The 26,112-nt window shown below is 51.7% G+C and overlaps 2 protein-coding genes across 3 annotated transcripts in view; one reads left to right on the top strand and one right to left on the bottom strand.

Moving 5' to 3' along the window:
• Positions 1-1,097: 1,097 nt before the first annotated feature.
• DONSON (DNA replication fork stabilization factor DONSON) lies at positions 1,098-7,292 on the top strand. The gene is made up of 10 exons (XM_039713088.1): positions 1,098-1,516; positions 1,836-1,916; positions 2,863-3,066; positions 3,159-3,337; positions 4,069-4,247; positions 4,328-4,451; positions 5,129-5,233; positions 5,551-5,749; positions 6,541-6,741; positions 6,870-7,292. Exons 1-10 carry the CDS (start codon positions 1,247-1,249, stop codon positions 7,005-7,007), a joined length of 1,680 nt encoding a protein of 559 aa, XP_039569022.1. The 5' UTR covers positions 1,098-1,246; the 3' UTR covers positions 7,008-7,292.
• Positions 7,293-8,565: 1,273 nt separating this feature from the next.
• Positions 8,566-26,112, bottom strand: part of LOC120504002 (protein SON-like) — a 37,710-nt gene continuing 20,163 nt past the window's right edge. The window contains exons 6-13 of one of the 2 annotated variants that reach the window (XR_005627898.1): positions 25,853-26,044; positions 21,967-22,077; positions 21,365-21,481; positions 15,060-15,139; positions 14,170-14,317; positions 11,072-11,140; positions 10,882-10,997; positions 8,566-10,170 (exon numbers count right to left, since the gene is read on the bottom strand). Coding sequence is in view for 1 of the 2 variants with exons in the window: in XM_039713087.1 (XP_039569021.1) it covers positions 10,012-10,170; positions 10,882-10,997; positions 11,072-11,140; positions 14,170-14,317; positions 21,365-21,481; positions 21,967-22,077; positions 25,853-26,044 (912 nt within the window). In the remaining variant the exon portion in view is untranslated. The remainder of the gene's footprint in view (positions 10,171-10,881; positions 10,998-11,071; positions 11,141-14,169; positions 14,318-15,059; positions 15,140-21,364; positions 21,482-21,966; positions 22,078-25,852; positions 26,045-26,112) is intronic. The other variant, XM_039713087.1, reaches the window with a different exon arrangement.

Here is a 26,112-nt window from a genome sequence, read left to right as displayed (position 1 = left end):
ATTGTATTTGAGGGAATCAGACAGAGAGAGGAGTTTAGAAGTAGGACAGAGAGCAGGGGGGAACAGGAAATGTAAACACAGTCAACAAAGCCCAGAACACAGAGATTCTTTTAAAAGAAGTGATACTGAAAGCAATATACTCATTGTCCCTTAATGGGGGGCAACCAATTAACATCTTTGCTTTACAAAGCCACTTAAGAATCACTGAAAGAAGTCAAATCCCACATGAGCATTTGGGACTGGGTGTTCACTCATTTCTTCTGTCCACAGGGACAGACAAGTGTCCCCTTGCTCCCTTGCCCAAAATCCAACAGCACAGAGTCCCTAGGCCAGCAGGAAAGAGATGATCCAGAGCCACACTGCATCTGTCTCCTCCCACTCACCGCTCCCAGAGGAGGTTCTGGATAAAGGATGCAGGGCAAGCCAAGGAAATCAGGAGGAACTCTGATTTGACTCCGTGTGTGCTGCCATGCAGCCTGGGAAAGGAGAGGTGCTTTTGTGCGCGGCTGAAGCGTGTGAGTCCTCCGGGAGCTCCACAGCCATTGGGAAGCCTTGGAGCCAGCTGCTGGTTTTTATCCTGATGGTGCTCAGGTTTGCTTCCATATTTCCACAATAAAGCAGATTAAGTAAGTTATTAAAAGTTTAAAAAACCAAGCACAAACAGAGAGAAAACTGCAGATGGAAGATCTTTTAATAGTATCGGTTTTCTTTTATTAAATCTCTTCTCAGTAAAATTTTTGCTCCTGACTACCTCTTTATGCCTTTTCAACCACATATATTTCTAATACTTTTCTAGTATTTGTCATGCCTTTTGAACTCCATGTAGAACAGACGAGTGCTATCGAAAGTGATTTTCTCTCCCTAATAGCATAAAACACTCGTTTATTTCTCCCGAGAGGCTGAACCCCGTGTGTTTCGTGTCCCATCGCGCACCCCCGGCCCCGGTATCAGCACAAGGGATTTAACCCTGGAGCAGCCGTGTGGCGATGCAGCCGAGCCCACCCCTTGGGGCCGCTGTCCGGGTGCATTTGGCAGGGCACGGACACAATTTCAGCGCCGTCTGTCTTTGTGCTCCGTGTTGGTGTGGCCCGTGCGGGCGGAGCGGGGCTGGCGGGAGCCGCGCTCCCCTCAGAGCCCCTGAGGGCGGCAGCAATGGCGGCGCCGCTCCCTCAGTGCCGCCCCGGGGCGGAGCGGGCGCTCTTTGGCGCCAAGACGGGAGCGCGGCTCCTCCGGGCCCCGCTCGGCCATGGCCGCCCCTGCCGAGCCCGGGCACTCGCCCGGCTTCAAGAAGCCGCCGGCGCTGCTGCGGCTGAAGCGCAAACGTCCCGGGCGGAGGAGCGACCCCGCCGCCGCCGCGGAAGCCGCCGCCGCCCCGGCCCCGCGGGGCTCCGCGGCCGCCCGGCGCCGCAACCCCTTCTCCAGCCTGGATAATGCTCCGCGGCGGGCGGCGGCCGCCCCTCAGCCTCCGGCAGCGGCCCCGGCGGGCGGGGATCCATCGGCAGCGCCCTTCTGGCAGGTGAGACCGAGCCCCAGCAGCGCGGTCCTCCGCTCTCAGCCCTCAGCCATTGCCCTGAGCTCTCAGCCCTCAGCCATCGCCGTCACCCTCAGCCCTCGCCCTCAGCCCCTTTCCGATGCAGCCCCCGGCTCCTCCAAGGCCCTGCCATGCTCGGGTGTTGCTCTGTGCTGGGTGCGGGTCTTGTGCTCGCCCCGAGCGGGGTTTGTGTGCAGCCCGGGGTGCTGAGGGTGACTCGGGAAATGGCACTGCAAAGGCGGTTTTTAAAATGATCAGCCCGGTGTTTCCTTTGTGCTGTGCCTTATGCTGCTTCTTCATTCAGTTTTTAGAGCCGGCCTCTGAGGAGAAGGCTCCCGGGAGAGCGGAGCCTGCTGAAAGTTCTGACATCCTCGCCCTCAGCCAGGTATGAACAGCACACGCTGCTGAAAACATTCCAGCTGTTCTCAGGGCACAGGGAAAGCTGAAACTGTTTCACTTGGTATTTGGTGGCCCATCTCTGCATGAAAGATTGTACTGAAATGTCAGTATTCAAGGGAATTTCTTGATGTTTCCTGTTCTGGTGACAGTCTCTTAAACCCAGCCCTCTGCCTGACCTCACTGCTGTTGTAGTTCCATGGACAGAAGTTGTTGTCTTTCAGTTTTCCTAACTATAATTTTACTGTTTCTTAGTTTTAAATGTAGTTGAGATGAGGATGTTCTTCACCAGACAGACCTCCTGCAGTCTGGTTTTCAGCTACAGAAATGGAGCACTTCATCAGGCACGTAGGAAAGCAAGAATTCCTGAAACCCAGCCCTTGAAATTGAAACAGAGTTTCCATAGATATTCTCTAATGTTGTTCTAGGTACAGAAACTGAAGTTCAAACTAAATTAGAAGGATAGAAAAAAGAGAACAAACTTGGAGGTGCCCAGGGCTTTTTTCGGCATGTGACCTTATAGTCACCAGGAGAGGATGAAATAAAATAACCATTTTGGCATGGAAATCCTTGTCTTCATAAACACCAGCCTCAGTGCTTTTTTGCTTTAATGTTTATCTTTTTATTTGTTCCTAGCTTATACTGTTGGAAGGACTGATGAGTGCAAGCACTCTCTTGTGGTTTTATAGGCAGTGGAATGGAGTGTTTCTGTTAGGATCTGGTACTGAGTGAAAGGAGCAAAATAATAATGTATAAAATAAGATAGAAATAGTAATATAATAAATAATAGAATATAATAGATAATATAATTATAAAATAATTATATAATTATAAAATAGTGCTAAAATAAATAATAATATATAAAATAATAGCTGTCAGCCTGTGAACAGGTTTAATTTTCTGCGTGTTAACGGATGCTGTTTCTGCTTGCTCAGGACCTTCACTCGCCTCCTGCTGTACCCAAAGCTCCCTCCTCGCCAAGACAGGAATTCCCCGCGGACTGGAGCATCAAAACTCGGGTTCTCTTCATGTCCTCCCAGCCCTTCAGCTGGGCGGAGCACCTGAAGGGCCAGGAGGAGGCGCAGGGGGTGGCCCAGCACTGCAGAGCGGCCGGAGCCGCGCTGCCCCCGAGCGTGCAGGTGAGCTCCGGGCGGGGGCCGCAGCCCTGCCCTGCCCCTGCCCTGCCCTGCCCGGCCTCTGCCGCGCCCCTCCAACCCTGTGCGCCCCGCAGGAGCCGCGGCTGTGCTCGGAGCTGCGCTGCGCCTTCCAGCAGAGCCTGGTCTACTGGCTGCACCCCTCGCTGCCCTGGCTGCCGCTGTTCCCCCGCCTCGGGGCCGACAGGAGGATGGCTGGCAAGGCCTGTCCCTGGGCGCAGGACGAGGCCCTGCAGCAGGTGCTCATGAGTGACTGGTAAGCGCAGCCAGGTTGCTGGCGGGCTGGGTCAGGGTGGGGCAAGGAGGTTTTAATGAATCACAGGGTCGTGGCGTGGTTTGGGTTGGGAGGGAGCTTAAGGATCATTGCATTTCAGGGGGGCACCTTCCCCTGTGCCAGGCTGCTCCAGCCCCAGTGTCCAGCCTGGCCCTGGGCACTGCCAGGGATCCAGGGGCAGCCCCAGCTGCTCTGGGAATTCCATCCCAGCCCCTGCCCACCCTGCCAGGGAACAATTCCTCATTGCTAAGATCCCATCCATCCCAGCCCTCTGGCACTGGGAGCCATTCCCTGTGTCCCTGCCCCTCCATGCCTTATCCACATTCCCTCTCCAGCACATCAGGGAGCACTGCCAGCTGTGCTCCTTCCTTTTCTCTCCAGATGTGTGACACCAGAAAACCCTGCAGCTGTTATGGCGCTGCAGATGGGTGTAATGCAGGAAAATAGAGACAGTACTGAAGGCAACCTCACCCCTGAGAAGTTACAGCTGATTATCAAGAATTAGGAACAGCCCTGCCCTTATTAGGCCACAGCTAGATCCATTTAGGGTGGGTATTGTAACAGAGTAGGTTGGCTGGTCGGGAAGGTTGATGGAGTTTGTTGGGTGTGCGGAGGAGGAGTCGGTGCTGCGAGGAGCTGCCCAAAATCACCAAGAAGGTACAAAACCTTTGCAGTAAGATGACAACGCCATGCTGTGTGTGTCTCCCCGGCAGGTCGGTGAGCTTCACCTCCCTGTACAACCTGCTGCGGGCGCGGCTGTGCCCGTTCTTCTACGTGTGCGCGGCGCAGTTCTCGGTGCTGTTCCGCGCCGCGGGGCTGGCGGGCAGCGCCGTGCCCACGGCCGCCCTGGCGCCCACCACGCGCGGCCTGCGCCAGGCCATGCGCAGCGAGGGTAAGGGCACGGGCAGGGCACGGGGCAGGGCAGGGCTGGCACGCTGCCCGCCCTTCACTGCTGCCTCTCCCCCGCGCCAGGCATAGAGTTCTCCCTGCCTCTGCTGGAGGAGAGCAGAGCCAGGAGGCAGAAGGGCTCCGAGGAGAGTTCGGAAGCAGAGAGCGCGGAGGGGCGCGGAGGGGGCAGCGGTGAGGAGGATGCGGGGTGAGTAATGATGTTGTGTGTCACTGTCACAAAGGGATGGGACCGGTGCCAATTCAATAACACCACCTCAGAAGCCATGAGATTTTAGAGGAGCAAGCATTTGGCCTTAGCTCAAACTAGTCACAAGTTTCTTCTTTAGAAGGCAATATAGAACTTTCCAGCCCAACAGACAGTTGCCACAGGGTTTATTTTGCATTTCCACCCTATCACCTTTACTTACTTCTGCTGCCCTGTGGATACTTTAATCCAGTGTGTTTCTAACTCACACACACACACAGACGTGCTTCTGTTATAACTTCTAAACTCTTAGTTACTCTGTGCAACCTCACCCTTACATTATAAACCCTTTGCCATTTTATCAATACAGTTTCTCACTCACTTAAGGCATATTCTTACTTACAACTATGGAAAATAAGTTTATGGTTTTTCTACTTAATGTCTGTTCTTTGTTCTTAATGTCTGTTATTCTCCTTAATAATGTACTTTATTTTTACATCAATCCAACTCCTTCCAAGGCTGCAGATCAAACCCTCCCAAATCTGTGGAAGTTTCTATCTTTTCATTTCCCACATTTCTGCAGTGCTGGAATTCAGGGGCATCTCCAGGCTCCTGGCCAGTCTATTTGGAAAACCTTCCTCAGAGGCACTGCCCTCCTAACACTGATCCTCTGTCTCCAGGGAACGAGCTCCCAGCGATGATGATGATGATGGAAGCTTCTCTTGGCTTGAGGAGATGGGAGTCCAAGACAAGGTGAAGAAACCAGACACTGTTTCTATCCAACTGTATCCTTCCTTTGATCTTCCAGATGTGTGACACTGGGAAACCCTGCAGCTCTTACAGTTCTGTAGAAGTTTTTGAGAACTGTTTTCCAAATACGAATCCTCACGTTCCTGCATGTTATGAGACGCTGCATTTTCTTTTTAGTCACTTTGCAAGTATTTCTAGGATTTGAAGATGCTGCTTAATACCTGAAGAGCAGATCTGGGTGGGTGCAAAGCTGGGTGGGGTTTGTTTTTGGGGATTTTGGTCAGATGGAGTGTGGGGGTGCTCATATCTCCAGCTTTTTGCCACGTGGTTTTCCCTTGACTGGGCTCCCCAGGCGCAAGGAGAAGCACGAGGTGCAGGTGGACCACAGGCCCGAGTCGCTGGTGCTGGTGAGAGGCAGCCACACCTTCAGGCTGCTCAATTTCCTGATCAGCTGCCGCAGCCTGGTGGCGGTGGCGGGGCCGCAGGCGGGGCTGCCCCCCACGCTGCTGTCCCCGGTGGCTTTCCGGGGCGGGACCATGCAGACGCTCAAGGTGAGGGACACAGCCGGCTCCGGGAGGGGGAGGAAGCTGTTCCTTACCCAGGGAATCAGATCCTGGCTCGGTGTCATTTCCCTCAGGCACCCAGCGGGATTTTTGTGGCTAAAGCCTTTTGTCTGCAGGCACAGCCTGTTCCTAAATCCCTGCGACACATCCCTGCACTGAACTGGCATCCCAGCGTTGCCTTCCCTCACCTCCCGAGGGACAGGAGGCTGTGCAGAGCTGCCCAGAGGGAAGATGGTTGTTAAGATTCTTCTCAGATCTTACAGGATCTCAGACCATCCCAGCCCCTTGCACGAGGAGCCCCTGAGCCACAGGTCACCTTCTGTTCCTGCAAGGAATGGTTTGGATTGGGAGGGACCTTCAGGATCATCCCAGCCCTGCCATGGCCAGGGACACCTTCCACTATCCCAGGTTGTCCCAAGCCTTGTCCAGCCTGGCCTTGGAAACTTCCAGGGATCCAGGGGCAGCCAGGCTTTCCTCACCCTACAGCAAAGAATTTTTTCCCAATAGCTAACCCAATTTTCTTCCTAGTAAGAACAGGATCCACGTGTTCCACCAGAGAAGCTCATCCTGGTCTTGTGCACTTTCTTTCCCAACCCCTACAGCATTCCTGCAGTCCAGGGGGTACATTTTAGGATTGTAGGGACAGTAACACCTCCTGCACTGCACAGGGAGTGGACAATACTGGGAAGCTGTTTGTTCTCAGTGGTGTCGGAGCCGGTGAGAGCTCCTCCCGGCTGCCTGCGGTGTGTGCAGCACTGACCGCGCTGCTCCGCCCTCAGGCTCGCACTGCCAGCGGCCGCGCCCGGGTGCCGGGGGGCTTTGAGGACGCCTTCAGCCTGGAGCTGCTGGGGCCGGTGCTGCCGCACGCCCTGCACGCCCTGACGCTGCTGCTGGGCCCGGCGCAGCGCGGCTCCTTCCGCGCCCTGCTCAGCCTCCACGAGCCCAGCGCCGCCTTCAACACCCGCCCGGCCCCGCCCCAGGTGAGCGCACAGCCTGCCCGGAACCTTCCCTGCTTCCCTGGCCCCGGAGCACCGCCCGCAGCCCCCGGGGCTCCCAGGGCTTGCTGGAGCTGCGGGCAGGGCCCTCACTGCGTGTGTGCCCTCCGCAGGAGGATGTGCAGCAGGACCTGCCTGCCTGCGGGCTGCATCCCAAGACTCTGGAGCAGCTGAGCCAGTGTCCGACTCTGGGAAAATCCTCCCTCCGCCTGCTGGAGATGAAGGATTACGCCTACACGTGGAAGGTCTAGGAATGCTGCTGCTCCTGGAGCAGGACACTCCCTCGCAGGACTGCAGGTGCTGGGCTTGGGGCAGGGCAGGAGGGACAGCCCACAGAGCTGCTGCACAGGAACACTTCCAAGGCCTTTGAAGGAAAGGAGGGGAAAGGCCTTGGACATCTCCTTTTTTATTGTAGAAAGTGTTTTTTAAATAAAACGTGGTTTTATTGGTCTGGTTTGCCCCTGGCAGGTCACTGTTCCCCACACACACGCACCTTCTGTTCCAAGCATGGAATTTCTGCTCCTGCTGAGGCTGGAGCAAAGGAGGCTCAGGGGCCCTTGTGGCTCTGCACAAGTCCCTGCCAGGAGGGCACAGCCGGGGGGGTCGGGCTCTGCTGCCAGGGAACAGGGACAGGAGCAGAGGGAACGGCCTCAGGCTGGGCCAGGGCAGGCTCAGCTGGGCCAGCAGCAGGAATTTGCCCATGGAAAGGGTGCTCAGGCCTCGGCAGGGGCTGCCCAGGGAGCTTGGCAGTGCCCATCCCTGCAGGTGTCCCCTGCAGGTGGCACTGAGTGCTCTGGGCTGGGGACAAGGTGGCCATGGGGCACAGCTGGCACTGCCTGGGCTGGCACAGCTGTGCCAGCCCCAGAGAATCCATGGATCACAGAGACAGAGGAAGAGGAGCAGGGTCTGACCAGGTGCTCTGAGCATTTCCCTGCAGGTAGAGGGGTCCCACGCTTTTGGGAAGTGTGTCACTTTTCCACAACTCTTGGCTGAGCCCATTCCTGCAGCAGGGAATGCCACAGCTCAATGGGAAGTGGAACCAACTCGTGTTTGTGCTCTCCAGCCATATTTATGGTGTTTCTTACACACATAATCTGATGTTTCTTACTGGAAATGAAGCTGTGGGCAGCAAAGCTCAGTTTTCCCTGCTGGTGCCCCCAGGGTCTGGGATCACTAAGCAAAGCCCTGCACATGGAACATGGAGCAGCCCCAGAGCCAGCAAAAGCTTCCTCTGCCTCCAGACTGTGTCCTGCCCCAGGGATCCAGCAGGGCTGCAGCTCTGCTGGAATTCCTGGTGATTAATCACAGCTTTACAGAACTGCTGTGACCTGAGAGCCCCAGGAGCAAAGGCCAGCTGCTCCCAGCTCTGGGATGCAGGGCTGTTCCAGGAGGATATGGGATTCCAAGGAACACACAGCCCCCCACCTTTAAGCCATGAAACCCAGACCTTTCTGAGTATTTTATAAATGGAGTTTTTAGTGGGACTGGATTTCTCTGCTGAGGGGAGAGAACTCAGGTCTTTACCTTAGGCATGGGAAACAGGGATATAGAAAAAAGTAAACAAGTTATGGGGGTTGTACATTCCCAAATTTGATCGTGTCCAGCTGTGAAGCTTGAGCTGCAGAGAGCATGGACTGGAGAGAATCCTCTGCGAGTCTGAGCTCTGCCAAGCCACTGCTCCCAGCCCCGGGGTGGAGCCAGGCACCCCCAGCCCCCCGGGTGCCTCCTCCCAGGTTTCCTGGGATTTCACACCTCCCCAGCAGTTCCCAGGACAAGCTCCACACATTTAGTCAGAGACCGAAGGCGAGATGCCAAAGGGAAAAAAGTTTAATTCAAGACAACAACGTCCATGAAATGAAGATCAACTGAAGCATTTTCGGAGCGCTTGGACAGAATTTTTCTTTTTTGGGGCTCTTCTGTCCCCAAACCAACCCCAAGTCCCTGCTGCACAGGAAATACCAACCCTTGTCCCTGCAGAGCAAGGAGACTCCACGTTCTGTGACACTGACAGATCCACACGGCTCCAGGTACCAGGAATTCCTCAGCTCCATGCACCCATGGCCAAAGGGTCCCTCACAGGAGGGCTGAGCAGCCTGGCTGGGTTTGTCCTGTCCCCAAACCCAGCTCAGGTTCACACCTCACAAAGACATGTCTGGGACAAGCACCTGAACGACCCCAGTGCAGAAATCCTGGCAGCCTGCTCCTAACTCAGATCCCTCAGGGAGGGTGCACTGCCCCTTCCAATCCCCTGTGCACACAGATCAAAGATTAATGCTTCTTAAATAAAAAATAAAATAAAAGCAGGAAAAGCTTTCTACATCCTCTCTGCTGTCCAACTGCCCAAACTCTGGATCAGGCTCCTTGAGGGCAGAGGATCCTTATGGGAACATTTCATCCCAAGGAATTATTTTGTAGAAGTTCAAAGCAAACACAACCAACCAGACCTGCTCCTGCCATCCCAATGGCTGTTGGGAATCCTCACAAAGCCACTTCTGTATCGTGTGTGTTTCTTGCAGAAGGCATTTTGGCGTGTTTGAATTCCTGTTTCCTGCCTTGGCATCCGCTGGAATTACTGTTTACTGACCAGGGGTGAAGATTATGAACTTGTGCTGCTTTATTGACCAAGTTGGGTACAACAATTGAAGCGTCATTCTACCCCCTCCCTCCCCCCAAATCCAGTTGTAGATCTGTTAAAGAGTTTAAAATTCACATGAACCACAAATCCGTACGATCAGCATCAGGCAGTGGATTCACTGGTTGGGAAGAGCAGCCCCAGGCTCCCCCCTGGGGCCAGCCTGGCCCGGGTGCTGTCCGAGCTCCGCGTCCCTCCGGCGCTCCTGGGCACAGGTGGCACCGAGGGGCAGAGCCCGGGCACGGCCCCCGGGTGTCCCCAGCACCCCCCCGAGCCCAGGGAACTCTGCAGCCACTAGAAAACTGTATCAAAGGGTCAACGCTCTGACAGGAGAGGAACTGCAGGAGCTTCTGCCAAGGGTCTGGATTTCTGATGCCTCCAGAGTCTGTCGTCTGATTTAGTCGTTTAAGAAATAATTACATCACTAATGTAAACAATATAAACATACCAAAAACTAAGTATGATTTAAATACATTTGGATGGTACAAAAGAAAAAAACCTGTGGGTGTCTGTACAGTTTTTACAAGGTGGGAATCGCCGATGTATTTACAACATGAGAGGGGCAAATACCATTTCTTGTGCAGAGTAAAATGCTCAGAACCAGTGTCCCAGTAAAGCCAAGCTTAGCGGTGTGAGGCACTCCTGAACATGGTGGTATTGACCATGCTTTCCTTTGGTACGAGTCCCATGGCCTGCAGCGCCGCCGTGGCCGCCGTGGCTTTCGCGTGCTTCTTGTTAAGGCTGGCAAAGGTGGGCCTGTACTCGTTGCCATTGACTCTCACCTGGCACGGGGGAACCAGGGGTTAGCGAGGGGGCCGTGGCTGCCCCAGGCACACTCTGGGCAGCTCCTTTTTGGGGACACAGATCCCCTGGCTGCCTGTCAGCACCGACATTCCACGGGGTCCCACCGTGCTTGGCGTTGGGAGGGACCTCACAGCCCATCCAGTGCCAGCCCTGCCGTGGCAGGGACACCTTCCACTGGCCCAGGGTGCTCCAAGCCCCAGTGGCCTTGGGCACTGCCAGGGATTCAGGGGCAGCAACAGCTGCCCTGGGTTCCCTCTGCCAGGGCCTGCCCACCCTGCCAGGGAACAATTCCTCATTGCCAAGATCCCTTCCAGCCCTGTCCTCTGGCAGTGGGAAGCCACTCCCTGCATCCTGCCCCTCCAGCCCTTGTCCCCAGTCCCTCTCAAGCTCTGCTGGAGCCCCTTTAGGGCCTGCAGGGAGCTCTGAGGTCTCCCTGGAGCCTTCTGTCCTCCAGGTGAGCACCCCCAGCTCTCCCAGCCTGGCTCCAGAGGGGCTCCAGCCCTGGGATCCCAGAATAAAGTGCTCCAGGGACTCGGTTTGGCCTTTCCAGGAACAGGACTTGCACGTTCCAGCACCGAGACGGCTCCACCATCCTCAGCCAGCCCCGTGAGGTGTTTCTATCAAACAGAAACATGGATTTCACCCCTGGCACAGGGAAAGCAGCACAGGGGCAGGCAGCCCAGACCCACCTTGAAGATGAAATGCTTGCGGTGATCAGGCCCACTGTCGTCCACCAGCACGAACTCGGGGGGCGTCCACCTCCTCTTGTTGCAGATCTCCATCAGCGCAGACACCGGGTGCTTCCCTGGCACACAGACACCCCAGGGTCAGAGCCCACCCAGCCTCTGGCAACTGCAGCATTCCAGACAAGAAGCTCACCTGAAAGATCCTTCATCACCACGTAATGGCCGGACCTCTTCTGGGCCTTCTCTCCCACAGCAACAAGCCCTGCAAGGAACACAGGCACGCTGACATCCCCCATTCCCCTGAGCCATCAGCACAGCACCAACAGGGATCACAGGGGACACCTGGAGCTCCACCCAGCTCTCAACCCTCCACCTTGTTCCATCATTCCACCTGGCACATTCTTCCCAAGGGCTCCAGAAGACTCTGGAGCACCCAGGAGGAGAAAACTCGGAGCAGTCTCACACAAGGCAGAGAACACCTGGTTTTCCATGGAAACCTGGTTTTCCATGCCCTCTTTGGAGGAACAACCAACAAGGGAGACAGTGAAGAACATTCTCCTACTGTTCTGTGCAGCCCAGAGTCACCCCTGCCTCCAGTTTGCCTCACAGTGATCCATTCCCATTCTCCAGAGATGTCCCTGTGTCCCCTCCTGCCAGGAGTGACACCCCGGATTCCCTGTGCTCTCTGAATTCACAGGGTTCCAGCAGCCCAGCTGGGGCCTCCATCCCACCTGGGAACAAAGCAGCAGAGTGTGGAACAGCCCCAAAGGGCTGCAGGGAGCACAGGCTCTCCTGGAGTCACTGGCAAACACTAAAGCTCAACATTGTTCTCCTGAAAATCTCACAAGACCAAGAAATGAACTGAAGAATTGCCAGAAATGTCTGAAATTCCAGTGACAATCCACCAGAGAAACTCAAGTTTCTCCCCAAGGATTTTGCCACTCTCAGACTTCAACCTTTCAATATTCCTTTGTTTCTTACCTCAGGTTTTCCTGCTGTGGCTTTGGTGAATAAAGACAGGGAGATACTGCAATTGCTTCCAGTGTCTTCCTGTTCCTGCAGCTTTTTTTGGGTGGCATTTGGGTTTCTTTTGCTTTACAGGAAAATCCTTTCCTCCTCAGATATTCATCCCAATATTCCTGCAACCCCTAAGCAGGGCCTTTCCAAGGGGCATGAAGCCATCAGAGACAATCCCTGAAGGAAAGGCTCAGGGTTTCCCCCTTCACAGAATTTTAAACCCAAACCTAACAAGGGATTCTCATCCTCCTCATTAAACTCTCTCCCTGCTCCTGAGTCACTGACACTCCACCTCCAGGCTCTGGGACCTCAACTGGGAATTTCAAACAAGCTGCAGCCTCCTGAGTCACTTCCTGGGACCAGGAATTGTATTTTATTTGGGGCTGGTTTATATTTATATCTATTAAAATAGATACTTTAATAATTATTAACATGAAAATTTTAATATTCAGAAAATAAAATACTTTTTTCTACGTTAAAAAATGTCTAATAAATTCCTTTCAAACCAAACCTGGGTGGTGGGTTAATAACACCCTTCCTGATAAAAAGTGTGGACTTTAAAACTCTGCACAGATGTTTAAAAAAAAGGAGTGTTTTACCCATTTAATCACCCAAAATATGGATGTCTGAAAAACCACTTGTCCCCAGTATGTAATCCCTAAATAAATAATCCCTTGTCCTAAATATGTATTATATATATAATTTATAATCATGTTTCCTGTTTGCCTGTGTGCAGGACACCCCCTGCCCCTCATCTCCCTGCCCCACAGGCCTGGGTGCCCAAGAGCAGAGGGAATTCTGCATCCAGGCATGACTTTTATGGGATCAGCTGAGGCTGCACATGAGCAGAAGTATTTGACAACCAGGAAATCCACAGCCCAGCCCAGTGTCTGAAGGAGTTTCAGGTGACTCCCACAGGCCAGGAGGAGCCCTTGGCAATCACTGCCACCAGCCACCTTTGGGGTTTCATTTCTTTCTTTACACAGAAAGGTTGTAAAGAAAAACATGTGAGGGATTTGGCCATTCCAAGCTCAATTCAGAGCAGTGACAAAAGCCAACAGTTATATATATAATTTATAATCATGTTTCCTGTTTGCCTGTGTGCAGGACACCCCCTGCCCCTCATCTCCCTGCCCCACAGGCCTGGGTGCCCAAGAGCAGAGGGAATTCTGCATCCAGGCATGACTTTTATGGGATCAGCTGAGGCTGCACATGAGCAGAAGTATTTGACAACCAGGAAATCCACAGCCCAGCCCAGTGTCTGAAGGAGTTTCAGGTGACTCCCACAGGCCAGGAGGAGCCCTTGGCAATCACTGCCACCAGCCACCTTTGGGGTTTCATTTCTTTCTTTACACAGAAAGGTTGTAAAGAAAAACATGTGAGGGGTTTGGTCATTCCAGGCTCATTCTGAGCAGTGACAAAAGCCAACACAAGTCCTGAAATCCCAGGATGGTTTGGGTGGGAAGGGACCTTAAAGCCACCCAGTGCCCATGGCAGGAACACCTTCCACTGTCCCAGGCTGCTCCAAGCCCCATCCAAGGCCTTGAAATGAAAATTCTAAGTATTTCTACCCCTTGCTTTGAGCTGGGATTGAAGGTTCCTGCTGCAGAAGAAATCTTTAGAACAGCAGGAATCTGTCCCACAGTCAGTGTGGAGTTGTTTTGTTCCATGCACAGCAGAATAATTAAATTAGAAATCCTGACTGCTGAATTTGGATTTAAAGCAGTCAGAACCTGGAGAGGTGTTTCAGATGGAGAATCTCCCTCAGCACTCAGCACACAAACCTCAGTGGCCAAGGACAGGAAACCACGGAAAACAGGGGAGGTTTCCAGGCCAAGTGGAGGCTGAAGCTGCCTCTGGAACCAGCCCTGAGGATGGGCAGAGATGCCTTCAGCAGGATCAGGCTGGAGATGAACAGCAGGGAAATGAGGGGCAAAAAAAGGACCAGAATCCCCAAGGAAGCCCCAAAGCCCTGAGTGTGAGTCACTCACAAAGCTCAGCTTTGGGGCTCTCAGCTCTGTCCTCACCCCTCTGTAAAACTGACCCCACTATTCCATTTCCATCCCTGCTCCTGCTCCAGCCACTTTCTCCAGAGCCACCACTGCAGCTTTTCCACAGGGACAAAGCTTTGGAGTGAGCCCAGGCCTGGGCAAACCTGAGGCAAAATCCCAGAATTGTTCATGTGCCAGTGAAGCCACCCAGGCAACACCTCCTGCTGCCATCCCCAGGCAGCTGAGGTGAGAAGCCACAAGACTTTTCTGAGGCAGGACTCACCTTTTCGATCTGTCTTGAAGTCCACCATGATGGGCTCGACGCTGCCTTCCTTGTTCTTTCCAAGCCCTTCTCCTTCTCTCCAGCCCATTTTCCTCATCAGCTGAGCTCCCATTCCTCCAGTGACAGGGGCTGCTCTTAAGAACTGATCCTATCCAGAAAAAGAGAAGTAAAACAAGGCCTAAAGTTAGCGCTGCGATTTTAAGTAAGAAGTGGGAACTTCCAAAAAACGTTTCTAACAACTTTTCACAGACTCAATTAAAAAAAAAATAAAATAAAAAATCCACCTGAGCTCTGTGGATTTTTAGCCCAAACCAGTGCGTGGAACCCGGAATTCACGCGGACACACGAGACACAAATCAATGTTTGGCAAAAAAGAACAACTTAGGAGAAATCTAAGGTGATCCCAAAGTGGCAGTGACCCTTGGCAGACAGATGTGTTTAACCAAGCGACAACCATCCGGCTCTAAAGACTCTGCTCTGATCCCAGAGATCTCCTCAGCTCGGGAAGTGGGAACTGATCCCGGCACAGCTGTGCCAGGGGCACCTCCTCGTCCAACAGAACACAAGCACATTTAGTCATGACATTCACAGGCTGTTTAGGCGGATTTAAATCTTAAAAAAAAAAACCTCTCCCCACCTGATTCATTACACAGCAGTTGCACATTCAAGTTCTACTCTGAAATTCCACATGGAACAAACAGGTTTTGCTTTCCCCTCTCTTTATTTTAACGGAAAAAGGCGCTTGGCCCCCCAAGTTTAGCAGCAGCAGTCGTCACATTCTTTCAAATGAGCATTAACAAAAGTTGTTAAACGGTGAAAGCTTATCAACAGAAAGTTTAAACATCTGCTTTGATGTAAAGAACTGTAAAAACTCCTTAAATGTTACGTACCTAGGCCTCGCTGGCCGCAGTGTTGTGAATAGTAGGGCTGGCACTGACCGTGGCAAGAAGGCGGCTACAAGGATTTGACCCTGAAACAAGTTTCCATACAGAGGGGTGAAAGTTCACAGGTTATTCTGTGAACCATCATCTCTCGTGCCCCCCCGCTGACCCCAGAAGCAAGGCAAGCATTTCCACCAGAGCAGGAGCTGCCTCGCCTGCCCGCGCTCGCTGGAGCCCGGCGTGCCCATGGAGCTGGGCAGGGCTGGCTCGCTGCCCGGGCACACCCACACAGCTCTGGGGCTCTGCTTCCTCTGGAGCTGTGCTTGCACGAGCGGGACTTCCCCAGAGTTCACAGAGTCACACGTGTCCTGAGCTGGAGGGGACCCATCAGCTGGCCCTGCACGGACAGCGCGGCAATCCCAGCCTGGGCGTCCCTGGGAGCTCCTGGAGCTCAGCTCAGGCTGCCACACTGCAGCACTGACGTGTCCCTGGATTCCCAGGGCTCCCAGGGGCCTGCTGTCCACCGGCGGGGAGCGAAGCCACAGGGGTTCCTTTGGCACACCGGGTGTTTTTCAGGGATTCCCAACACACGTCTGTGTCCGGCCCCCACACTGGAGGCTGGCAGAAGTGTGACAGGAAAACCTTGCTGGAGGCTGTGCCAGGAATGGTCCCAATCTCTGCCTAGGCCAGGAAATCCCTGTCTGGATCCACAGGGATCCACTGGAGGAGGAGCAGAGCTGGGGCTGGTGCAGAGCCAGCCCCTCAGACACAGCATCCACAGCCCTTCCCTCAGTTCCCGCTCCCTCCTCCCGTCTTCTCCAGGAACATCCTGGAAGAGGAGCTCCCTCCAGGCTCTGGAGCTGGGCTGGCTCCTGCTGGAGGGCAGGATTTGGCTCCCTGGCTGTTCCAGCACCACGGGGTGTGTTCAGTTCACAAAGGACACAGCGCAAGCTCCTGCTGAGGTCACTGCGGGCTCACTCGGCTTTCCCAAACACCTGGACACGTCCTGGCTCAGGGCTGCAGCAAGGACAGAGCAGAACCAAAGCATCCTGTTCCTGGCCAAAGCCCTGAGCTCCTACAGAGGAATTGCCAGAGCCTGAACAAACTCCAGAAACTGGAACTAGGAAGTTGTAGGTTCCAAAGGGCTGTTTGTTAAAGCACCCCTTCCGTGGGAGAACTCAGGATCCTGGAGGGGAACTGCAGCAGGAACTTTGTGCTCACTCTTCAACGTGACCAACAGAACCAGCACAACAATGACTTACACGTTTATTATTATTAATAATAACTATTATTAATAATAATTTAGTTCCAGAACACACAAATACTCGTGCTTCCTTCCTAGAGGAAGGAATTCTGGTACCAGTGGGAAAGGAGCCAGGAGAAGCCCCCTTGGACTCAGGTCACTGAGGAGGCAAAGGTCTGCAGCAAGGAAAAAGTTCCTGCATTTTGATTCTGGTGGGTTTTTTTTCCTTTAGGTTCCAAAGGGCTGTTTGTTAAAGCACCCCTTCCGTGGGAGAACTCAGGATCCTGGAGGGGAACTGCAGCAGGAACTTTGTGCTCACTCTTCAATGTGACCAACAGAACCAGCACAACAATGACTTACACGTTTATTATTATTAATAATAACTATTATTAATAATAATTTAGTTCCAGAACACACAAATACTTGTGCTTCCCACTAAAAGGCTAGAGGAAGGAATTCTGGTACCAGTGGGAAAGGAGCCAGGAGAAGCCCCCTTGGACTCAGGTCACTGAGGAGGCAAAGGTCTGCAGCAAGGAAAAAGTTCCTGCATTTTGATTCTGGTAGGTTTTTTTCCTTTTAATAATTAATAATAAAGTGAATGCAAACCTCTAATGCCACCTGTACATTGTATTTTTTTGTAGTTTAGTAACAGACAGCTTCCCTCAGCCCATGATTTAATGAGTGGGGGTAAAACTGGTGCTGGGTTTGGAACTCACTGAAAACCATAGAGGCAACAGAAACGTTCACAGAAGTGGGGAAGCAAGAGGCACAATTCTTCTCATTTTAAAAACCATCCCAGGGTGATTCTCCCAAAAACTCCTGAGCAGCTCTGGACCTTTGCAGATACAAATTAAAAGGGCTGGAACACAAGAAGCCCCAGGTTTCTGAGCATTTGGTTACTGCTGTCAGAACTAACTCATTATTTACAAAAGCATTCTCTTTCATTCACTGGTCTTAATTTGAGGGAGCCTGCCGGACAATTTGATACTTTTTTCCTTATATTTTGAGATCTAAATTCCATGAAATCCCACTTCCATTCTGCCAAAACACAGAGACACTCAAGAGCCACATTCTTGTGTCAGCACTTGCTTTAAAGAGAAGGTAAAACCTGACTCCTTCAGAGGGCTTAGAGCAGCTTTAATGAACTTTCTTGCTGATTATTCAGGCTGACTCCTTGGAGCAACAATTTAGGAAGCAAAGACAACAAAGCCTTGAAGGCAGGGGGGGGCAGTTCAGGGCAGGACTAAAGGCTGAACTCCAAGGAAGTTCCAAGTTCCAGGAGGAAGCATCACTTGGGAAAAACTTGTGCCAGGCAGCAGAATTTCCCATTAAATCCCAGCATCTCTGAGTGGGAAGGGACCCACAAGGACCATCCAAGTCCAGCTCCTGGCCCTGCACAGCCCAACAATCCCAGCCTGGCATCCCTGCGAGCTCCAAACACTCCTGGAGCTCTGGGCACCATCTGCTCCCTGTGGCACCTTGCAGGGATCCTGAGGAAGAGAATTTGGGCTGGATGCTGAACTGGAAGATGCTCTGGCTCTTTCAGCAGCAGTCCCAATCCTTCCCACAGACAGGAGCAGAAATCCCTTGCTGAAGAAGCCCAGCAGATGCCTCACAAGCACCTGCAGGTGCTGCTCCCAGCTTCTGCACAACAGCAGGGGAAAAGGGATGGCTGGGAGAGAGCAGCCAGTCCAACAGAACTCACCTCCTATGGAATCATGGAATCCCAGACTGGTCTGGGTCAGGAGGGCCCTTAAAGATCATCCAGTGCCACCCTGCCATGGCAGAGACACCTCCCACTGTCCCAGTGTCCAGCCTGGCCTTGGGCACTGCCAGGGATCCAGGGGCAGCCCCACCTGCTCGCGGCACCCTGTGCCAGCCCTGCCCACCCTGCCAGGGAGGAATTCCTTCCCAAGATCCAGTCCCTAGTGAGCACAGAGCTGCTCTACCCTGCAGCTGAGCCTGGCTCCCAAGGAGAGCTCCGTGTTCCCAGCAGGAACACCAGCTCTGGCTGAGGGCAGCCACAGGGCTCAGCTTCCCTTCCACCCTGAGAGCTCTGCTCTGCTGTGCCTGCAAGAATGGAAGGGAGGTTTGCACTTTCCAGAACATTCTGCACCCCAGGGATCAGCACATTGAGTGACCCAGCAGCTCCCCAGGGCCACCCCTGAGCACAGCCCTGGGTCTGGGAGCAAGTTCAGGCTCCAGAATTGAGCTGATAAATCCAGAACCAAGGGGTGAGTCTGGGAAAGGGGGAGTAAACAGACCTCAACAGAATTTGCTTGAAAAAACAAAAAATGTTTGACCACTTGCTCTGACATTTCTTCAGCAGCACAGTGTGTTTGGAAGGAAAAAGGGAATAAAAATAGAAGCAACCTTCAGAAAAAATGAGTCACATTTGTGAACTGATTACACTGATGGTGACAAACTGAAACAGAAGCCACTTTTTCAAAGAGAAAGGTAAGATTGTTCATAAATTTTTTAAACCTAACACCACATCACTCTTTTATGGACCCTGCTCAGGCCCCTGCACATAAACACCAGGAATTAGTCCAGGAATTAGAACATAATTGCTACTTAGTGCCCCCACCCCAGTGCTGCACATGAAACCCTGCAGTACCTAATTCCCAAACTGAGATTCTGAGTCTGGTTTGAGTGCACATTACCCCTCCAGAGTCACTGGGAAAGGACAAGCAAAGGTGAAATCCACCAAATGCAAAGTGAAGACAGAGCTCAGCAAACAAACTCCCCAAGTCCCTTGCTGCCCTCCTGAGTCACCCTCCTGTTCCAGCTCCCGGGTGCTGTGGTGACCTCTGTCACACCCAGTGCCTGTGCTTGCTCTAATTCCTTCTTTCCTGAGACTCAAATGGAGTGGCTGCCACAGGCTCAGCCTGTGCTGATGGTCACAGCTCCTGCCATGGCAAATTCCCAAGGGAAATGCCTTCAGCAAACAGCCTCAGCCAGAAATGTGCACTCATTCACAGACACAACATCCCCCAAGGACCTCCACAGCCCTGCTTGCAGACAAAAACCACAGAAACACAGAGCACCCTGAGTTGGAAGTGACCCGTAAGGATCAAAGTCCAACTCCTGGCCTGAGTGAAAAATACCAGATTTTTTTAATGCTAAGATACAGATTTTAGCCCAAAAAGGGAGCACAAAAGGGAGCACAAGCCTGACTTAGTAACTGATAATTGCCACACAATTTCAGGTGTCCAAGTAACACACAAGCAGTACTTTGCATTTCATGGGTGGTTTGTACTCCTGTCCCTGAGAAAGAGACCATGGATTCACAACCACGTGCCTACTCCTTCCTGTGAAACCCTCCTGCAGCCACAGCAGGACTCCACAAGAAGCTGTGTGAGGCTTTCCCAGCCCCACCATTCCTGGCATGGGCACTTCTGAGCAGCTCTGGGCCCTCCTGGCAGAGCAGGAGAGCAGCTGAGGAATGCCAGGGCAGGGAGAGGACTTTGCCCTCGCCTCCCTCACCCTCCAACTCCTCCTGCTGCCAGCAGGAGCCTCCTCTGTGCCCAGCCCCAGAGCCTGCAGTGTGAGCACAGCACATTCCCAGCTGTGGGCAGGGCAGGAGAGCTGCTGCTGCCTCACTGATGCCCAGATCCAACAAAATGTTCCAACATTTCTCTGTTCCTTGCAGCAGTCGTGTCCACAAGCACAGACCACACTCTTCTCCCGTTCTCTTCCCTTGAAGCATTTTGCTGGGCTTGTGTCTGGTTTTTTGGCTGTTATTTTGGTTTGTTTAGTTGGGCTGCTTTAAAGCAGATCCCAGAGTGAAGCTGGAGGACAGGTAAATCACACCTGGCCCTTTCCACTTCACCCTTGTGAGCAGCCCCTCCTGTCACTGCCATCACAGGAGACCCCAGGGAGGAGGTTTGGGAACAAGCTGCCCAGAGCTCCTCTCTTTCCAGGGCCTTGGGAACCCATTCCAGGTGCTGCAGACAGGGAGAACCCTCCCCTCACAGCCCTGCTGATCTCCTTCCCAAGCTCCCCTGTGGAAAAGCTCCTTCCTCACCAACACATCCCTGTGCTTCACAGTTCCTTCTGCCAGGAACAAGGATTGTCTTCATCAAAGGCAGCATTTTGCTACAATCTCAGATGTTCATAGTTGTTAAAATCAGACTTTATAATGCACATTCTGCATTAACACTGGCAAGATTCCAGAAGATTCCCATCTGGCCAGTGACTCAAATCTGTGTTCCCTGGCTCTCTGCACTGCTTGGCTACATGAAGTGGAATAAAAGTTAGTGAATCCTGGCAAAAAATGCTTCTATTTTCAGGATATTGTAATTCCAGACTTTTGTGTTCAGCTGACACCAACTTTTATGGAAAATTCCACCTAAGCCTCAAATGTGACCTCTCAGTTGGAGGGTGTCCCAACCCAAGCTGATACAGACTGAGCAGCTTAACTCCTTATTCCTTGTGCCTGGAAGGTGGATGCTGCTTCAACTCCTCAGATCTCCTTCCTGCCAGAGCACCAGCTCAGTGTTCACAGGCAAAGGTGCAGCCTGAGGAACTGAATGTACAAACACACGGATGGAGGACGCACCACACCCCAAAACCAGCCACAGCCAGAGGGAACTGTGTCTAAACTCTATCAGCGAAAGGAACTTATTAACTGCAACTCCTGCTTTAATCCTGCACATCTCTGGCTCCCAGAAAAACCTGGTGATGCAGAGAGAGGCAAAGGAGCAACCAGAAAGAACCAAGGCAAACTCAAGGGCAGTTTGGAACTTGGTTTGCTGAAGTCGATGCCAAAAGCCGCTGGATTTTGGCAATGCCAAAAGCTGCTGCCAAACAGCAGCAGGATGAACCCTGCCTGACATGTGCCAGTGCCAGGCAGGCAGTGAGGGATGTGCCACTGCCAGCACAGCAGCAGCAGCAGCGTCCTGTCAGTGGCAGGCTGCGTCTCGGCGGTCACACCTCGCCGGTGACCCCGAGGGACAGGGACTGAGCCCAGCCTGCTGCACTGGGCACAAGCTCTGCCACAGGGTAAAGGCACTTGTGGTGCTGTCAAATGTGGTCACTGCTGGGACAGCAGTGGCTGTGTCACTTCTACCTTTCGGATCCACGCCTGGGGCCCGCTGTTGGTGAGCTCATCCGAGGACAGGATCTGCGCGCCGGTGCTGCCCGTGAACTGCCCGGGGATGGAGTTGGACTGAGCCCAGGCGTCGATCTGCAACGGCAAAACCCACACTGAGACCAGCAGCAACACCCCCAGCCTTCCCTCTGCACCTCAGGAATCTTCACAGCGTGGTGTTGGTATTTGGTGCGTTCAGTGATACTCAGATGAAAGTGCTCCTAAAATCTGAGCATCCTAATGGTCACCCTGAAACCTGAGCTCCAACTCCAGTGAGTTCAGGGTCTCCTTATCCCCAGAACTGCTGAATCCACTGTTCTGGAAAGAATTACCTACGTCTGTAACTGCTTAACTACTACAAAATTTAAAGAAAATTACATTTGAAACTATTTTTCAGAGTGACCTGGGTGCAAACATGGAATACACAAAGGAGCTCATCAAAGCTCAGTGTTAGAGCTTTGAAACACTGGCCCACAACTGGGTTTCCAAAGTTAAACAGGAGAGAAAAACCAGTTGCCATGAAAGGAAACCACAGATTTCCCTCAAGCCCCCCAAAATGCTGCTGAAAGGCCTCAGCTCACCTGCTCCTGTGCCCGGTTCAGCATGCACATGGCCTCCAGGTCAAAGGAGTTCTCATTGAGCCTTTTCTGGGCCACTGCTCTGTCATTCATGGCTGTGGTTATGTCCACACACTAGGAGGAAAAAGAGCATTTGTGAAAACACAGCAGAGCACAACAGTGTCCACCTGAGCTGGAAAAAGCTGCTGGAGAATCAATGCTACCAAGGGGGGTTACACAGTGAATTGTTGGTTTGACAAAGAAAAAGGTAACGTGATGGAAATCCTGGGACTACTTAAATCCACACAAGATGGGCTTTACTGAACAAAGACAAACCTGCATTTAAACACTGGTAATTTAAAATCACCTGCATACACAAAATATCCAATGACTTATTTTCTATAAACTGTTTGTCACAAAAAAATTCTGGTGTGTAATAAACAGAGAAGCATTTTACTGTTCAATGAGATCTTAACCAACAGAATTAAATGCAACATAACTAAAAATTCATACAGAGCTGTTCACATGAGCCCTCTGCTAAAAAGTCACACTAAAGCTTGTGTGTGTAAAGTAATTCCAGCATGAATCAGATGCATTCCACAATCTTGACTTTAGTGTTCCAAATTTTCATCTTCAGCCTAAACCAGAAGGGAATGAAGATGGGGAAAGGGCTGGAGCTCAAGGAGGAGCTGAGGGAGCTGGGAAGGGGCTGGAGCCCCAGGAGGGGCTGAGGGAGCTGGGAAGGGGCTGAGGCTGGAGCAAAGGAGGCTCAGGGGTCCTTGTGGCTCTGCACAAGTCCCTGGCAGGAGGGGACAGGCAGGGGGACAGCAGCTCTGCTGCCAGGGAACAGGGACAGGAGCAGAGGGAACGGCCTCAGGCTGGGCCAGGGCAGGCTCAGCTGGGCCAGCAGCAGGAATTTGCCCATGGAAAGGGTGCTCAGGCCTTGGCAGGGGCTGCCCAGGGAGCTTGGCAGTGCCCATCCCTGCAGGTGTCCCTGGAGGTGGCACTGAGTGCTCTGGGCTGGGGACAAGGTGGCCATGGGGCACAGCTGGCACTGCCTGGGCTGGCAGGGCTGTGCCAGCCCCAGGGATTTGGGGATTCTGAACACCAGTTCAGTTTCAGAAACTGAAACTCCTTTAAAATTGACTCATCTGAACAAAACAAACACTGTTAAACCACAAACCCTGCCCCAGGAACCTGGTCAAGAATTCAGTAAATATTGAAAGGAAGAGACAGATATGAACATCTACAATGGCATCAAACACAGGAATTGCTTTTGTGCTCCATTAAATCTGATTTTAAGATGGAGGTTTTTTTGCTGGTGTTTAGGACAAAGGTGTTTCTATTGGGAAGATCATTGCTGGACTATCTGGCACTGACCAAAACAGAACTAAAATGCTACAAGTCCCAGGTGTCTATGGACTGAGTTCACTGCTTATTTCTTGTCACTCAGAATCCAAAAAAGACACAAGAAGAATTAAAATATTATGTAACAACCCCCTCACACAACAGCATGGTTGTAAAAATGCCTGTTTCAAATGCACACTGGCTGAGTTTTCAAGTTTCTCTCACATACCTAAAATAATTATTTAATGTTCTGTTTACGAAACTGGTCCAGGAGATAAATAAAAGTTCTTCTACTCACCAAAAGTTTCAATCCAGCAATACACAAAGGCATGGAAGCAGTCCATGAAAGCACAGGGGACCACTGCCATGCTAAAGAGGTGTGTTAGTGCTTTACCGGACTGGGGCCTAGCAACACTCCCTGCTGGGTTAATTCCCAAACACTTCTCCATTCTGGAGACCATCAGGGCTCTCTGTTATGTCAATACACTCGATGGCAGCTTTGGATCTTGGGAAAAAAACCATCTCTGCTTGAGGTGTAAGAAGTTGTTGTTATTCCTGAGTCAAGGAAAACAGGTGGAAATGGGGTGCTGCTCTCTCCAGAGCTCTCCTGGCTGATCCCCTTTCTCTGACTTGCCCCCACAAATCACAAATACTGAAGCAAACACAAAGCAGGTGTTTTACACACTCTGGAGGTCCCTGAATGCTTTTATTGCATCCTTAGGTCTCAGCACGAGTCACCCTGGCTGATCCCCTTTCTCTGACTTGCCCCCACAAATCACAAATACTGAAGCAAACACAAAGCAGGTGTTTTACACACTCTGGAGGTCCCTGAATGCTTTTATTGCTTTTATCCTTAGGTCTCAGCACGAGTCACATGGGCTAACCCAGCCCTGGCACTCTACACTTCCACTCCTTCCTCAAAGCTCTCTGCCTGCTACAGACATGACGAGCCCTCAGATCACTCCAGACCTTCCCCTCCATCTCCTACTGCCACACACAACCACTGTAAGGCATCAGGTTTTATTAAAACAAGCTGCAATGTATTAGCAGGGTCATTTCAGACTAAACCCATAACTAATATGTGAATTAAAACACAGCAACAAAAGCAATTGTGTGGGGTTTCATGTCAAGACTTGCACCAGAACTGTCACTTTATTGCAAAATCAGCAACAACAAATGGAGGTCAATTCTAGGGGAAACTTCTTAAGTTCTAAGCACTCCCAGCTCTCTGCTCCCCCAGCAAGGGAGCTGACCTGCCTCATGTTGCTCCAAGGGAGCCATTTCCACCACAGAGTCCTCCTGAGCATTAAAGAATTAAGCAGAGAAGCACTGTGTTACCTGTCAGGCTCCCTGGAGGAACCCACAGCAATTCTGCACCTGCACTTCCCAAACCCCAGGGGATGGATGGAACAGCCTGCTGGGAGCTAACGCCCCTGAAATCACCCTTAACACAAACCAAGTTAAGGTAAAGGCAAATAAAAATATTTATTTACAAAATATAAAAACAGACAACATAGTTACAGGCATTTATAAAGGTACACACAACAGAAAGGAAAGGAAGTGATGTTAAATATATTTACTGCAATGAAACTGGGAATGACATTCTGCACAAACATTCAGGGTTTTACTGGAGCAGGAGAGCCCAAAGTGCAGCTCCCACCTGTGCTGAGGAACTGGGTGCCCAGCCATCAAATTCTGAGGGATTCCATGAAAATGCTGGCTAAGTTATATCCTCTGTGCTTTTGGTGCTGTAGAAGAGCCAGAAGAAAATTCCTTCTGTGCCTCAGGGAGTGAACTGACCAGTATCAGAAAGGTCTTGAGAAACAAAATGCACCAAGTGCTGAGATGGCTTTGTCAGAAATTGATGGGGAGGCTTTGGGGTTTGGCTTTGGAAGATGTGAGAACAAGGTTGCAGGGGCACTGAGGCAACACACACTTAAAAATATTAACATCTCTCTTAAATATTTAATTTACTTAATTACAACAGCCCCCAAAAATGTTCTTTAGAAGAAGTTTCAAGGGGAAAAACACTTGCTTTGGTTTTCTTAGTTTATTACCCATACAATTAGATTCTCCCTTGGAAGGCCACGTGCAAAACAGCTACTGTAGAAATGTGACTGGAAAGCCAAAAAAATGAATACATCCAGAGGAAGTGACTTACAATCTTTAATGGATTACATTCCAGTGTGATGTTCTTGTTCTAAGACTGGGATAATTTTAATTAGCGCTACATACATTATTGTGCAAATCTCAAGGTATTATTAATTAACCTCTGCAGGAAACTGAATGAAGAAGTTTTTTCATCTTCCAGCTACATTTTAACTTTAAATTCTGTTGAGACCAAGAAGCCACCAGCTGGCAGAAGCAGGATGGGTGCAGGCTGCTTCCACCACTGCCCAGGTGAGCATGCCCATGTGCAGAGCTCAGCTCCTCAGCTTAGTGCAGTGTTAGACACCACCTTTTTAAGTGCCTTTTTTTTTTTCCCAGACTGCAATTTGGTACCAGACTGCCCAGGTGATGGTTTTGGTTTTCTTATATGATATGCTCTCCTTGCCTTCCTTACCTCAATGGCTGGCTTGGGGAAAACATCGTCCTTGCCGTCGTCTTTGCCGTTTTTGTCCACGGGAACCCACTCTCCATACACACTGTCTGCCTCCTTCTTCCTATGCTGAGACCCAGAGGAAACAGGGAATTCCTTGGACAGGCTGACCTGGTTTTTTGGTTGGGGTGGTGGTGCTGGTTTTATGCTGGGAGTCTGGAAGAAACAAAATGAGAAAAAGTTCAGGCTTGGAAACATGCAATAGTCGTGACATGATTTTGCTG

Source organism: Passer montanus, unplaced genomic scaffold (assembly GCF_014805655.1).
Source record: "Passer montanus isolate IOZ18808 unplaced genomic scaffold, ASM1480565v1 scaffold278, whole genome shotgun sequence".
Classification (NCBI taxonomy): domain Eukaryota; kingdom Metazoa; phylum Chordata; class Aves; order Passeriformes; family Passeridae; genus Passer; species Passer montanus.
Note: the sequence above shows the minus strand (reverse complement) of the source record. Positions and strands in the feature narration are given on the sequence as shown.